Here is a 16,684-nt window from a genome sequence, read left to right on the forward strand (position 1 = left end):
TAAATTGGTTGAAAAAGTTACTTGTGCTGGAGTGAAGAGAGGGGAATCCCAGAGGTTTTGCTTTTTGGCGGACCCCCCCCCCCCGAACCCGGGCAGTGCCCTGCTTGGGAACCCGAGAGAAAAAACAAGGTGTTTGACAGCTGTCAAAAGAGCTGTCAAACGGACGTCAGCTTGGAAATTGAGTTAAAACTGTGTTATAACTATATTGTTGGGACTAAAAGTGTTACATTAAATTGACTGGAAACAAACTAATTCTGAATAACAAAGTAACGAACTGTTGGAAAAGAACTATGATGGAAATCCCCCTGGAGGGAACTAAAGACATTGCAATGGCTGCGGAAGGAAAACTACTGGCAGAGATAAAAAAAATGTTTTCCCTGGTGGGAGCTCTGCAAGAGCAGAGCTTAGCCATGAGAGAACAACTGATGACCTTCAATCTTAAACTAAACAACTCTGTTGGTGGAGCTAACCGGATGGAAAAAGAATCTGCAGCTGCAGAAAAAGAGACAACTTCAGAACTGGGGGAAAAAGAAGAAAAAGAAGAAGGAGTTCAGGAGGAAGAGAGCAATCAAATATCTGTAACTTTTGGAAGGAAAAGAAGTGAAAAAGACAACCAATGGATCACAAATCTGCAAAGAGAGAGAAAGATGGAAGTCCCTGGAACAACTGAAATATTAAGCTACGAAAGAACGAATAAGTATGATGGAGACTTCTTCTTTAAGCTGCAACATGGGAGATTTGTTGATCCTGGACAAAGACTGTTTTTGTTTGAAAAATATGAGGAACTGGTGACAGAATTCCTTCGAGAAGAGAAGATCAATAAAAAGGACTATAAACAAAACTGCTGGAGAGTGATTAACGGGGGCCTAAGGGCCTCTGATGTGAGAAATCCGGGTTAAATCTGTTTTTTTTTTTTTTTTCCTTTTGGACATTAATGTGGGAAGGGGCAAACACCGGGACAGAGGGGGAGGGGTGTGTAGAGTGGTAAAAGTCTGGGGTTTAGAATAGAAATATTATTGTTTTTTGATTTAATATAAAGAGCAAGGAATTTATGGGAGAGAAATTAGGCCGACCTTAGAGAAACAACTTAATATGTATAATGGGATTTAAAGTAAAAATGGATAAAGGATAAATTATAAGAAAAGATATGAATAATATTTAAGAGATTTGAACAAATAACTTGCTGAGATATTTAATGAAATGGGAAGGTGGCTGGGGGGGGGTGGGGGGAAGTCACTGAAAGAGGGTAATGATTGTAAGGGTATGAAACTACAGATATTCTGTTTTGTGTTTTGTGTTTATGATATATGTTTGTGTTTGTTTAAAAAAATTTTGAAAATCCAATAAAAATATTTTTTTTTTAAAAAAAGAATACAGTCTATAGGAAGACCGTAATAAGCTGCCTTATACTGTGTCAGACCATTGATCCATCTAGCTTTGTATTGCCTACACTGACTGGAAGAATTTCAGACAGTAGCAGTTCCTTATCCTATCTGGAGAAGCTGGGAATCAAACCTCCAACTTTCTGTGTGCAAAGCAGATGCTCTACCACTGAGCTAAGGCCCTTCCACATACATTCAGAGCTGTTTTATAGTGTGCTCAGCACTGTCTGTATACTGTACACTGACTGGCAGAGGTTTATGGCCTTCTACCAGGGACCTTCTGCATGTAAGGGAGATGTTACCACTGATCTACAGCCCTTCACCATGTCAGCTGCCCCCTTCCAGATTTCCCCTTTCTTTCTGCCCCTATTTCCAGCAGCTACTTTGCTGTGTGGCATGCTGTTACATTGCCACACAACCAATCAGGACTGGAAGATGTGGCCATGTTACAAAGCCAATTGAGAGCAAGGGCAAATACTTGCTGTCCTCACTCTGAATGGGCAGGTATTTTTTACCCCATTTCATAGAACCCACAAACTATTGCCAGAACTGGAAGCATGTTGTTTTGCAGGGAAGCACAGTGCTCAGGAAAAGCACACTGCCTGTTTTTGTCTGGGACAGATACAAAAGCTGTTCAGGGAATAGTGGAAGGAGCACCTGTTTCTGAGACAAAGCAGATTTGAAGCTGCCAGCTGCCTAGATAGGGGATTCCCTGTGGCATCATAGGTAGCGCTGTTCTGAGAGCTAGGGAGCAGGAATGCACATATGAATTGCACACAGTTGTCCGTGTATGTACACACTCAAATAACCTCATATTACTCAATGTGGCACAAAACTGGTGTAAAGCAATAATGACCCAAGTAAAACTCTTACCCTTCCACAGAAAGGCTCCGCTGTATGCTCACGGTGGGTGGCCGGGTCACTGTGCTGTGCTGGGAATGACTGCATAGATAGGAAAGAAAGGAGGAATGAATAAAAACATTTGCTCGCAAAGCCTCTCGGTCTTATTGCAACAAGCTCTGGACGATCCAAAATACGACATAGATCTGGGGTTCAGAGAAGTAATATGCATGTTCCTGAGTGGAGACAGTACATTGGGCTAAGTCGTCATTTCGAGTTTCCACTAGCCACTCTGGGTGGCTTCCAACAAATTAAAACACCAAACACAGTAAGACATCAAAACATTAAAAACTTCCGCATACAGGGCTGTCTTCAGATGTCTTCTAAAAGTCAGATAGTTGTTTGTTTCCTTGACATGTGATGGGAGGGCGTTCCGCAGGAATAATAATAATTTAGTAGTAGGAAATATGGGACATGGGTGGCGCTGTGGGTTAAACCACAGAGCCTAGGACTTGCTAATCAGAAGGTCAGCGGTTCGAATCCCTGCGACGGGGTGAGCTCCCATTGCTCCGACCCTGCTCCTGCCAACCTAGCAGTTCGAAAGCACCTCAAAGTGCAAGTAGATAAATAGTACCTTCCTGCTCCGGCAGGAAGGTAAACGGCGTTTCTGTGCGCTGCTCTAGTTTGCCAGAAGCGGTTTAGTCATGCTGGCCACAAGACCCGGAATCTTTACGCCGGCTCCCTCGGCCAATAAAGCGAGATGAGCACTGCAACCCCAGAGTCGGCCATGACTGGACCTAATGGTCAGGGGTCCCTTCACCTTTACCTTTAGTAGGCGATGTTGAGCTAGATGGACCAATGGTCTGGCTCAGCATAAGCCACCTTCCTATGTTCCTATGCTTTGCATCTAAACAGTCCCTAGTCCATTTGGTCCCAGGCATCAGATAACAGAGAGTGCAGAAGACTCTCCACACAAGACCCTGAAGGGCTGTTGCCAGTTATGAATGACCATCACTGGATGCATAATTTGACCCATTTCTTAACAGCTAGTTGTTTCCTGGAAACTGCTGCAGGGAAAAATGATAAAATCAAGATTGTACACATTTCTCCCCAGTGTATACATGCCACTGGCTTACAGTAAGTCCCCACAAGGCATGCTTAGATATCTCTTTGTCTTCAACAGCACAGCTTAGCTGATCTGTTATGCTGGAAAGTCATGGCTCTTGGTTATCCTGCATGGCATGTTCCACCAATTGAAAATATATCTGATTGTGGCTACTGACCCAGATAGTTATTTCAGCATTGCCAGATGGCATTGCTAACACCCGAAGCAGCCACAACAGCAAAATATGGAAAATCCACAGCTCTCATGTGGAGCTGTGAGCCCTCTGATGGCCTCCCCGAAGTTATCTTGTGGGACCCACTGGTTTTATCAGTGTTGTGGCGAGCCCAGGATCAGTTGGGGGACCCTGCCACAGTTGCATAGATCATTGTACGATCCAGTGAGGAATGATTCATGCCTGGAATTCCATTGTTCTCACAGGTATTCCCTATGTTGAGGATAATGGGACATGCTCCTTCTGTAGCCCTTTGGAGCACGATCACTGCAGCATGGATCTTCATGTGCCCTCCGAGGCACATACAAAACTCCAGTTAGTTCAATGGAGGGATGCAGAGATGCAGGCACTTGTTCCATTGAAGTGAATGGGATAGATAAAGGCATTCTGTGTGCCTTTATCAGAGGCCCCCCACCCACCCACTGCCTGATTGGGGAAAATGTGTATGGAATTGGAATATGGCGGGTAACCAAAATAGTTTGCAAACACAGCAACTGCAGAACCGACTAGCTTGATGCTAATTTAACATGGTTGCTCTCTTCCTCCTCCCTTTCCTGTCTGCACAGATGACTTGGACGAGTTAATTGAATGGAACAGAAAAATGTAAAGTGGGCCAATGAGGCAGAGCTAGCAAACAACACAAGATACTTTTGACACAATGCAAGTCAAACACAGTTCCGTTCCGCAACTCCTTCAGGGAAACTGGCTATGTCTGTCTGGCGTCTTGAGGATGCTTTGAAAAGGAACAGCTTACGGACTCCCTTTCCACCTGGGAAAGTGCAAAGAAGGACTACAGAACAATCCAGCTGATGGAACGACTTCTTTTGGAGGAAAGGAAAGGAAACAATCTGCAGAATTTTAACTCACCCTCTCCAATTAGTCTTAAGAAGTGTGCCAGAAATTTAAACCAATGTATGTAACATCCGCATTTATGAACAAACATGCAACCAAAACAGCCCCCAAATTTACATGGATTCATGATGAGCAACACAGCTAAATTTATGAGCCTTGAATTTGTATACTGTTGGAGGTCGTGTGCTTCCCTCCCACAGTATTCCAGCGGAGCAGAACATATTGCACAATATTCTTTGCTTTGAGGCAAAGACAGGTAAGGCTAACCTATCTCCAGCAACATTCTACCATGTTTTGAACCATATTGTTTACTTTTATATTATTTTGATTTGTTGGATGATCTGGAGTGCGCACATCTGAACAAGTGTCTTCAAAAAACAACAGCACAGTTGATAGCACACTATTGTCCATGGAAGTGAGGGTATGTGCAAAAAGTTTTAATTGAGTTGTGATAGGTGTAGAGACAACCCAACATAGATGTTTTCCAAATCACTTCTCTTTCCTTCTGCTTTTTCAGCAAATTCTAGGGATGGGTGAATATGTCAGTTTTGGTTTTTCTCAGTTCCTCAGTTTTCAAATTTTTAATTAACAACAACAACAACAACAACAACAGCAACACAAGTCCTCATGCAAATTCATGTATTTTAGTACAGATTTCACCTAATACACACATTTTTTGCAAAGCAAATTCCCCTAATATAATGTATTTTAAATGTTACTTTCACTAATATATGCATTTTAATGCCCTTTTTGCTTCAGTATATGCATTTTTGTGCATATTACACAGCAAGAGAACTGCACATCAAAATTTGGAGACATGTGGATTATGGGGGGGGGGGCGTGTTTCTATTGTTTCAGCAAATGTGAATTAGGCAGCTTCATTTTTTAAATGTGGACTGAAACCCCCTCACCTTCTTAAAAGAACAGTGGTTGCTCCACAGTCTTTTGAAGAATAGTTTCCGTGCATGCAACCTGCCGTGTAACTAAATGCACCCCAAGGCTCTGCTGGTTGCAGAGGTGATAGAAAGTAAACTTGCAGCAGAAGTGTTAACATGTCTACAAAGAGATAAGTCCTACTGAAGTCAATGGGGCTTACTGCTGAATAGGACTGAAGCTTCAATTACCGTATTTTTCGCTCTATAAGATGCACCAGACCACAAGACGCACCTAGTTTTTGGAGGAGGAAGACAAGAAAAAAATAAATCTTAATCTCAGAAGCCAGAACAGCAAGAGGGATCACTGCGCAGTGAAAGCAGTAATCCCTCTTGCTGTCCTGGCTTCTGGGATAGCTGCGCAGCCTGCATTCGCTCCATAAGACGCACACACATTTCCCCTTACTTTTTAGGAGGGAAAAAGTGAGTCTTATAGAGCGAAAAATACGGTAATTAAAGGTGGCGCATGCAGCGTGCAGAAACACAACAATCTCAACCACAAGAAGAAACGGAAGGAAGGAAGGAAGGAAGGAAGGAAGGAAGGAAGGAAGGAAAGAGAGAGAGAGAGAGAGAGAGAGAGAGAGAGAGAGAGGGAGGGAGGGAGGGAGGGAGGGAATACAGACTCCAAGCCAAAAAGCAATGCAGACATAAAAAAATGATGCATGGGCTCATGAATGAAATATTATTTTCTATTGAATTAGATATAATAACAGAGTCCGCTCACAAACAGAAGCTAGGGCTGTGATTTCACCTTGGCACTCCAAGGCTTAAAAGCACACATGCAGTCAGTGCTGCTGGAGCTGATTAAATAAAGGCAGAGATGCCAAGCTCAGCACTCCAAGATCTCCTTAAAGGCTTAGCAAGATTTGGTTTGTGAAGTTTGAGAAACCGCCACCGTCGTTTTTATTATTAATAAAAGCAATAACAATGATGTTTAAGGTTGCAATCTTATGTAGACTGACTTGGTAATAAGCCCCCTTGAAGAGAGCGAGGCTTATTTCTGAGTAAACAGCTGTAAGTTTGTGAATGGACCAGTTGCCTTTCATAGAAAAACGCTGCTCAAAGTGACTTGGGAAAATGCCAAAAACGACAAGCACGGCAGCGAGATAAAACACACACACCACAATCTGAAATGTTAAAATAGCAGGGGTGTGGGGAGTCAGAGAGAGGAGTCAGCAAATTAACAGGGAAACAACAGGCAGAAGTTGCACCTCAGCCTTTATCGCCTTGCTTTATCTGTTGGTTAGAAGCAGTGCTGGGAAACCTGTGACCCTATACAGACACTGGAATCCAACTCACATCAGCCCCAGCCAAGGGGATGAAGGGAGTTGTAGTTCAGCAGCCTTGGGGGGGGGGGAGTGCTATAGGTCCCCCCCCATCCCTCGCTGAAAGAGAGTCCTGTTTTCATCCGTGCAATGCTGGTGGGTGTACAATTCATGCACACAGAAAGGGCGCACTATTCATGCACATAGAAAGGGTGTAGTGAAATTAGGGCCGCGAATGGCTGGAATGAAACATGGTTTATGGAAACCGAATTGACACTACCAGCAGGTAGCAGACACAGGTCTGGTGAAGGAATCAAGCACCTTCAAGCAGCTACAGGGGTTCTGGAGTTCCATCACTGACTCATCCCTGCCCCCCCACAAAAGAAAAACAAAAAACTGGTGCACCAATCAGTTTTGTGTGGTTGAGGATGGGAATAATCAACTGCATGTTGAATTTCCCACAATGCTCCAGAGTGATGCTACATTATTTATTTATTGTTACATTGGTTAGTTGCTTTTTCAAAGCAACTTGCAAAAAATGAACATTAAAAACAAGTATAAAACAGCTTAAAGTTATCTATCATCTGTCTGTCTGTCTGTCTGTCTGTCTGTCTGTCTGTCTATCTATCTATCTATCTATCATCTTCTATCTATCTATCTATCTATCTATCTATCTATCTATCATCTCTGTCTGTCTGTCTGTCTGTTTGTCTGTCTGTCTGTCTAATCTACTTATCAGATCCAACTCCTGTCTATCCTGCTGAAATATAAACAGAAAATTGAGATCCAAAGGCCTAGGTGAATAAGAGGCCTGTTGCCTAAAATCACATAGTGATAGTGCCAGATGTTATCCTCCCTGAGGATAACATTCAATGAACAAGGGGGCCACCACAGAGAAGGCCTGTTCTCTTGTTGCCACCCTCTGCACCTCCCGTGGAGGGGACACATACACAAAGGACTTGGGTGACAACTGCAGAGTCCAGGTTGGTTCACATGGGGAGAGGTGGTCCTTGAGGTATTTGGGTCCTGAGCCACACAAGACTTTATAAGTCAAAAGAAGCACTTTGAAACCGAACCCAGAAATTATTTGGTACTTAGTGCAGTTGGGCCGGGATTGGTACTACAAGCTCAGACTGTGTTGCCTCAGCAACCTGACCACTGAATTCTGCACCACCTGCAGTTTCTGAACCGTCTTCAAAGGCAGCCCCATGTGTAATAAAATGGTAAAGGGGCCCCTGACCATTAGGTCCAATCATGACCGACTCTGGGGTTGTGGCGCTCATCTCGCTTTACTGGCCGAGGGAGCTGGCATACAGCTTCCAGGTCATGTGGCAGCATGACTAAGCCACTTCTGGCGAACCAGAGCAGCGCACGGAAAAGCCGTTTACCTTCCTGCCGGAGTGGTACCTATTTATCTACTTGCACTTTGATGTGCTTTCAAACTGCTAAGTTGGCAGGAGCAGGGACCGAGCAACGGGAGCTCACCCCATTGTGGAGATTCGAACCGCCGACCTTCTGATCGGCAAGCCATAGGCTCTGTGGTTTAACCCACAGCGCCACCCGTGTCCCTTCCCATGTGTAATAGCTTGCGGTAATCTAACCTAGTGGGAAATCCAATTCTCTCAGAGTACTGGTGCGACTGCTCCTCACTGCTGCCAGGTGAGTCTGCATCATGTAAGCCAGCCAATGGAGCAAGAGATCCAGCCAATAGCCGTATCAAACCTCAAGGCTGCCTTAGGTCCACCTTCCCCCACTGTTGTGGCATATGAAGCGGGTGGGGATGCATTTGAGGAACATTTCCACAGCATGCTGTTTGCAAAGGTACCCAGAGCCTCTTTGCTTCAGAAGGCGGCCTCCTTATCTAAAAGCCATGGGCAGTTTTGCTTTAACAAAAAGGCAAATTTGAAATGCAAAGCAAACAACTGGATAAAATGAAGACCGTTCCTTAATCCATTTAATGTGCATGGGGGAAAAAACCACAAACCCCAGTCTACTGAAGCAGAACCTGATTTGCTCATCGCTGCAGACAATTTCAGACTTAAATGAGATTATGTTCAGGTTTAATTATAAATAAGCTAACTCAACAAACCTCTTTTATTTTTGCAGAGGGGGCATTGTGAATATTGCATCCTGGCAGCAAACAACTAGGGCATGTTTAGTACTGAGAGCAGCACATGGGGCAGCCCTATACATCCCCATTGCGTTCAATGGGCTTACTTACAGTCAAGCGTGCATAGGATTCTGCCTTCTGGCATAGATAACCCAGTTATCCCTAATTTTTTTTGCAGTTTTCTAGCTCTAGGGCCACATTCCCTTTTGGATAACCTTCCAAGGGCTGCATCCTAGGGATGGACAAGGACAAATGGACAAGGAGGATAGAGAGGAGTGTTTGTTGAAACTACTCTGCCCCTTTCCTCTCCTGGGACCCACCAACCACAGACATGCAGCCCTCAGAAGCTTGCGCAGAAGGCAATGTGGCTGAAAAAGATTCCCCACTCGTGTTGCAAGAAGTACCTAAAACAGCACACGCACCCCAGCGAAAAAGCCAGGAGCAGCAAATCTCTTATTGTGGTTTTCCCCTTTGCTCACCTTGGGCTACTGTTGCTGGGGCAAGTGGCCAGCTGGCAGCACTCTAAATACACCTATTGAGCAAGCTCGTAAAAAGCAAGCAAAGCCCTGGATGGCTCTTGGATATTAACTCGACGATATGCATCTTGAAACAAAATGTACATGAGCAGCACGGTCCCCGAGAACCGGTGTGAAATGGTTGATACAGTGGATTAGCTCAGCCTGTGCCTGTGCCGCTGCTGAATCTTAATCCTTTAATTAATGCTAAGTTGCACCCTGCAGTGCTCAGCTGATACGTATCTCCCCGAGAGGCAGGCTCCCCACCCCAATCCCCTGCCTGCTTTCTAGGATGCCTCTGCTGTGCCCCCTTCATTTCCCTCTCACTCGCCTGCTGCGCTACACAGCGGAACCAAACGCTGTCATTGTAAGGATGCGGAGAAGCATCTTCCTCGCAGGGAATGAATCAAATCTGTTTGGTACAGACACGACAAATCCCACAGTCTCCCCAAAGCTCGATTCCAGGACCTGCTTTGAGGGGGATCTCTGTGTTGTTCCTGGTTTTGCCCTTTAGCAAGCTACTCCAAGATGCTCAGGGGGGGAAGGAAAGGCCAACAGGATTTCTCATGTGGTATCACAGAATGGACAAGGACCTCAAAGGTCCTCTCGTCCAGCCCTTTGCCAATGCATGCTACAGCATCCCTGATATTTATTTCCTTGCGTTTATATTCCGCCTTTCTTCCATCATGGAACTCAAGGTGGTTGTACACTTGGTACCCAGGCCATCACTCATACAGGCACCGAGCAGACTGAGATCTGCTTAGCTACAGTCATTAAAGAGCCGGTGCCATTTGGGGTAGACAACACTCGTCTAGGTGGGCAACAACCTCTTGACTCTTTATAAAGCTAATTCCTATATGGTGCACTGGATAGATTGTTGAACTAGGACCCGGAAGACCCAGGTTCAAATCTCCCACAGCTATGGTGTTCACTGGGTGATCTTTGGCCAGTCACCTTCTTTCAGCCTAACGGGTGTGCTGCGAGAACAAAATGGGGGCAGAGGACTTGCAGGAAAGGTAGGATATAAAATGCAACCAAATGATACACATCCATCTCTTCCTTTCTACCCAACATCCTTTCTCTGATGTCTGCGCTGCTGCCAAGGCCCCAAACCCAACCCTACTTATATGTCGCTTAGAGAGCTCGCTGACTGAGCGGCTGAAAGCATCTTCTAAATACAATAAAAATGAATAAATATAAGGCCGGCCCTTTCCTCTTAAGCCAGTGAGGTGGAAGCGAAGTGAGCACAAGGTTGTGTTTTTTTCTGCAGAGGGAGCCTTCCTGCGGAGGTGAAAGGTGGAGCCTAATACCGCGCACTTGAGCCGCGCCCATGCATTCTCGTATGAGGAAGTGAGGAAGAAGCACATGCAGTACCTGATGATCTCAGATTCAGGGAGCAGGCCTAGGTGGTAGTGGGGATAGGGAGCTGAAAGGAGGAAGCTTTTGTCACACTCGACAGGGGAATAGTGCCTAGGAGAAGGTGGCTTATCACAGAATTTGTTCACAGTGCTGTAAACGGGTTCAGGAGGCCTGGTGATAACAGAAGAGAAGAGTAAGAGGTTAGACGGGCACCCCGACATGTGCAAAACAGCCGGCCACACAGCTAATTTGCACCCCAAAGCATGCAGAGAAGTATCGACAAGAGAAGGGTTATATACACGCACCAAGGAAGGAAGGAAAAAGAAACTTCTGTTAAGTTACAATACGCTAGTCACAAAGAGTAAGAACGTGATAGGCACAGCACTGTACACAAGACAGCTGGGGGGGAGGAAACCGGTGACAACGCTGTGCCGTAACATACCGGTGACAAAAGTGTGCCGTAACAAACTGGTGTCAAAGCTGTACCATAACATTCAACTCTCAGTCAACAAACTGGTTTAAAGCGTCGCTCCTTACCTTCTGGAAGCCAACAGAACCCGCCCTGAAAGGACTTTAACTCGACCCGTACACTTATACTAAAGATCTAGGACATCCTAGCAGTAAAGTTAGGAAGGCACATTCACACTACAAGGGAGGACAACGTGTAGCCGTAAAGTTGAAAGGCGTTTGGAAGCCCCTTCTAGCAAACATTTATGTGTGATGCACTGATGAATTGTGGAGAAACAACATACATGGCTCCGGTTTCTACAACAGTGGCTCCAAAGCTGTAGCCCTGGAAGCAATTGCCATATCCGCTTTATGCTGCTGGAATGCCTGGAAAAGGGAAGGAGCATTGTAGGGCAAGGACCACCCCTTACTTAAAGTTGCTGAGGATTCAAAGAGATATAAGCAGCCCAGTCTCCTACCCGTTCTCTGTGGGCAATGGAGCGATGGCATAATTTAGCAATAGCAGAGGGTATGAGCAATAGACTAAGTTGTTTCTTTGGTCCTGGATTCCCAGTGGGGAACAGGCTATGCATATCGGGCTCAGTGGTAGAGCACTGGCTCTGTGTGCATAAGCTTTGATTGCCAGCATTTCCAGGTATGGCTGGGAGAGAGACTCCCAGAAGAGCTGCCAATCAGCACTCACAACACTGAGCTAGATGGACCAATGGGTCCAGCTCCCTATGTTCCTAGATTCAGCTCCTGCCAACTTCAGTTAAAAGGATCAGGTGGGAGGTGTTGGGAGACTTTGGAGCGCTGTGGGCTAGATGGGCTGAGAGCCCAACTCAGCTTCCTGGGGGATGAGGGATAGCTCAGTTGGTAGAGCACGAGACTCTTAATCTCAGGGTTGAAGGTTCAAGCCCCGTGTTGGGCGAAAGATTCCTGCATTGCAAGGGAGGTGGACTAGATGATTCTCATGGTCCCTTCCAACTCTACCATCCTATGATTCCTATGCTCTTCTTGCCCATGAGATATGCTCTAATTGTGTTGCTGTGTTAGTTGGCGAAGACCCACAGGTCTGGAAACCACGGTTCTAGACAAGGAGACCTACCAAACGGCAACAGCGAACAAAAAGGTGACATCTTGTCATAGTTACACTGTATAAATCAGGGAATACACTCTACACAGTATGCATAGTTAGTCTGAGAGTCATTGTAATTCAGCCAAGCATTTGAACAGAAGCTGATCATCTTCAATGTTAAAATACACAATATGCAAAGGGTGCAAAGACTACCGTCCATTATGAACCAAAATAAGCATGCTCGACTTCTCTTTCCGTTCAGGCACTGCATGGCAAAGCCAGATCCAGCAGCCTAAAGTCTCAAACAATGGACCTTTCATCATTCACCGTAGAGGTTTCATCCTGCAGGCAACTGGCACAGCCGGGTTCAAGCACTTTGCTTCTTACTTCTAAGAAACAGTTTTGTAAATCCGGGGAAATCTTTGTGAAAGCACATCTACAGAAGCTTCAAAGAAACTCACGAGTGTCTGCAGGATTCAGCCCCCGCATCCAGACCTTCAGTCTTCTGGGGCAAGCCTTTACTCTATACTCTGTTGGCTAACAAAATGCACTGAAAACTCAAGTGATGCAGGCCGCCTAATGGTGGAAGAACAGAGCTGTAGAACAACACTTTGAAAAAAGAGACACACACAAAATCTCGCCCTCTATGACATCATAAAAGAAAACGAACCCTGAAAATAATTTTGAGTTCTTTTGGAAACATTGCAAATAGTTATGACATTCATAGTGGTATAAAAGCCAATTGTTTTAAAGCCCTTAAATATCATGAAAACAGAGATTACAATGAGTTTTGATGACTTTTACATAGAAGGAAACCATTTTCTCTCTCTCCTGGGTTTGGTGTGCTTTCAATAATACGGCATAGTGAGCGATAGGTCTGGCTTTCTCTTTTGGTGTTCTTTGGCTGGGAAATGCAAGGCTAAAAGGACCTTTGCTCTGATCCAGTCTAAGTTACATCTTGCATTTTTCAAGCCTTTGTAGCATTCACACAGAACATATCATGTCTACCAGAGGGCAAGAATTTGGCACCAACATAGGCAGCATAACCCTGAAACTTGTTTCAGTGGTTGGTTTTACTTCCTAAATCTGTGTTATCTGCCAATCATTTAAAAGTGCAATCCACTGGTACAATTGCAATTTAGCTCACAATATAGCTTTTCACTCTCTTTAAACTGATTTTTGTGGTGAGCCAGCCACCATCAATCACACCCCAGCATTTTTGTTTAAAAGAGAACCACGTAGTATCGATTTGAAGGGATTTTGCCAGAACAGAATACTGACCACATTTTTTTTTTAAAAAAATCTTAGTTCAAAGAGTCTGTCATAAAAAGTTAGTTGCAAGGCCGAGAATTTTGCAATGTCTCTCTTTGCTGCCCCACAATTAATTTTGTTAATATTACATGATTTAAGTTATATATGGCCCTCCTTTACAATATGTAGAAAGAGGAGGTATAAACGTGTGGTTTTTTTTTAAAAAAAACCCAAACGGAACTAATACTGTTATGCCAATTTCCAATATTCTGTCATTTCCAATCATACTGATTCTGAGTTCCATACTTGAATAATGGTATTTTCCAAATTTAGAAAATTCGCTGTAACATATGCACATACATGCCTATCTGCATAATGTTATGCTAAAAGCAAACCGATCATGTTCCAAAGAAATTTTTAATCTCCAAAAGAAGATTTGGAACATGGTGTTATGGCAGAACAGCGAAAGGCCATTTGTTCTGAATGGCCTCATTAAAGTAAGGGGAAATGTTGGCAACTGTTTTTGACATAGCAAAATCAACTCCAGTAGATGTTTTCAATAGTGCTGATCAGTTCCTGCAAATGCTTAAAAAATAAATAAATACCAGATTCAGCCTGCAACAGGGTCACCAAAATTTTATAGGAAAGCCTGCTGAATCCAGATTATCTTTTGAAACACTCACAAAGCCAGTTTTGCACATCCAAAACCACTGAAAAGGTCAACCGATTTTGAATGGGGAAAAAAATGTGTGAATGTGTCCAAAATCCAGGCCTGTTAACACATGTTAGACAGAGCTTTTTTTGCATTTCTTGCAAGTCAGTTCCTTGGCTGGGAACTATAGAATCTCAAGTGCAGTACCATATATGCAAACTATGCATAGGGGTTCCTTGCTCCCCGCCAGATTACACACAGAAACTATTTCTGAAACTGAGAGGAGCTTCAAAGGTAGCTTGTGATGAGGGGTAAAATTCAGCTTATAAAGAGCCCATTTAAAAGTTCCACTGGATACTCCCTAGTTTCCAATTACGGCTTCATTCTTGATAGGACTACAAAGGGCTATTGACAGCACATGAAGCAGAAATATCACATTCTCAGTACTGGGGCAGATTCTAGTTACGGTAGCCGTAGGCATATCTGTCTGTGTATGAGTCAGGGCATGTACAAATCTTGTCAGTTTCAGTTTCCTGTTGTTCCAATCTTAAATGCAGTTTTCCTGCATCATTTTTCATTCTTAAAACAAAAACAGAAATCTGCACAAAAATGCACACTTTAAAAAAGTGGATTTTCCCATTTTTTTGCACAATCTTGCCTACTATAAACTTTTTTTTTTTGCAAGCTGTTTCCCCAGCATAATGGATTTTTCTACATTATTTTCACTCACATGCATTTGTCTCTGTGAACCTTCCTCTGACTTCAGGGAAGTGTGACTTTTGAAGGGCAGTTATGTTGGCATATTAGTTCCAGATGTGCATACTAGGTAGGTCCACATTAATATACGAAGCAAATGAATTTCTCCATCATCCCTAGTGTTGGTGTGTGTGGTTCTTGGATATCATTAAGCTCACACTTCTGATGGGGAGCTTCTGATGGTTCCCCAAGCCCCTGAGGTTTGGTTGGCCGTCACTAGGGGACCCAGTCTTCTGTGGGCCCTGTGGAACTCCTTGCCAGTAGAGGTTTGGCAGGAACCATACCTCTCTCCTTTCTGATGTCTTTTGGCAGACCCTTGTAATACAAATTTTCTTTTTAAACCAATCCATATTTATCAATGCTTTTATGGATAGTTTTGCTGTTTCTATTCTCATACATTGTATTCTGCCTATGTATATATATTTATCACATGGATTATCCATGTGTAAATAAAATAAAAAGACAGTTTTTAGATTAAGAGGTGAGCCAGCATATGTGAGGCTCACATATTCAAATCACTGGACAAAGTATTTCATCAGAGGGAAGGAAACCAGAGGCAATGGGAAAGACAGAGATCATAAGGTGGCATTCAATGCTAGTCCTACTCAAAGTAGACCCACTGAAGTTAATGGGCATGACTTAGGTTCATTAATTTCAATGGGTCTGCTCTGAGCAGGATTTAGCTGACTGCAGCCCATGGTCAGTGCCCATGACGGATTAGAGCCCTGAATGTTACAACTGAGGAAAGGAAAGATTTCAGATGTGGTTATGCAAGGGAAAGATAAAGGCGTTAGGTTGCAGGCCTAGGTAAAGGAAATAAAGACAGGAGTATGTCAGGTGAAGATGAGGAAAGACTGGGATATGGGATAGTTTCCAATGCACCAGGAGACTGATAATCTACCATCGAAGGCAAGGATAGCCCGGGAAATGTAAGAGTCCTCAGCCAAACAGTGAGAAGATGAGATACATATTCTCTTGTAACACTATTGCTCTCTCCCCACAGCTTTGAGGTCTGCAAGGGGGAAAGATTTATTTGAGACCCCAAAACCCATTTTCATGTTCAGGGCTCCACTCTGGAACATCTGAAGTCATACTCAAAGCATGTGTACCCCTCCTTCATCACAAGCTGCAGTCCCCCTCGCACATCTTAGGGAGGACTGTCTGTTTGGGTGGTGTGGTTTCATGGAAGCTTGAACCTCAAAACAGTTTCGAAATGTTATCAGCCATGAGAAGGATGGCGAATCCCTGAGATCCCAACCAACACCTAGAGAACTGTGATCCAGCAAACAGGAATCACCATAGGTTTCCCTTTTCTTTCTTTAGCAAGACAGCCTCCAGCAGTTCTGGGTTCTGGGTCCCCAACTCAACCTCCTGGAGCAGATTTGGGGAAGGCCGCAGGACATGAATGGGGAAAGGTGGGAACGTGAATAGTCCCATTGTGCAATGTTTCATCCAACCCTCAAAGGATAACAAGAAACAGCCTCAGGAATCCTATGCCTTGGCTCCAGTTCTCTCACCCTCTGGCGGCACCAGAAATATCAGCCCTCCCTTCTAATCCCCAACGTCATGGTCAGTGGTGGCTGGTGCCGCCTAGAACCGAAAGGGCAGAAGGTGAGGTTGCCAACACTTGGTGGAGCCAGAACCAGCAACAACCCAGACTGGCTGTAAGTGAGGAGGCAGAGGAAGGCAGACCATGCCAGGCTGGTGGCGCAGTGCCCCATTGGCCCTAACTGATCAGCTTCCATTGGTCATGAGAGGTTGAATCCCTGTTGCTTGTCCCCATGGACCTTCATTGGTGACCCCAATATGTAGAGAAGGCTCCCCGCTCCATGGAGATGGCAATGGGGTGAGAAGGAAGTGAGCTAGCATGCCCACCCCCCAACTTTCCCTCCTGCACTTCCAACCGTG

General features: G+C 44.5%; 1 protein-coding gene across 1 annotated transcript in view; it reads right to left on the reverse strand.

The window, feature by feature from the left end:
- The window catches only part of DLG2 (discs large MAGUK scaffold protein 2), an 880,772-nt gene that overhangs the window by 167,212 nt on the left and 696,876 nt on the right, over positions 1–16,684 (reverse strand). The window contains exons 16-17 of the mRNA XM_081859540.1: positions 10,608–10,763; positions 2,256–2,324 (exon numbers count right to left, since the gene is read on the reverse strand). Of these exons, the coding sequence (XP_081715666.1) occupies positions 2,256–2,324; positions 10,608–10,763 (225 nt within the window). The remainder of the gene's footprint in view (positions 1–2,255; positions 2,325–10,607; positions 10,764–16,684) is intronic.

Source organism: Podarcis erhardii (assembly GCF_964252035.2).
Source record: "Podarcis erhardii genome assembly, chromosome: 4".
Taxonomy (NCBI): Eukaryota; Metazoa; Chordata; class Lepidosauria; order Squamata; family Lacertidae; genus Podarcis; species Podarcis erhardii.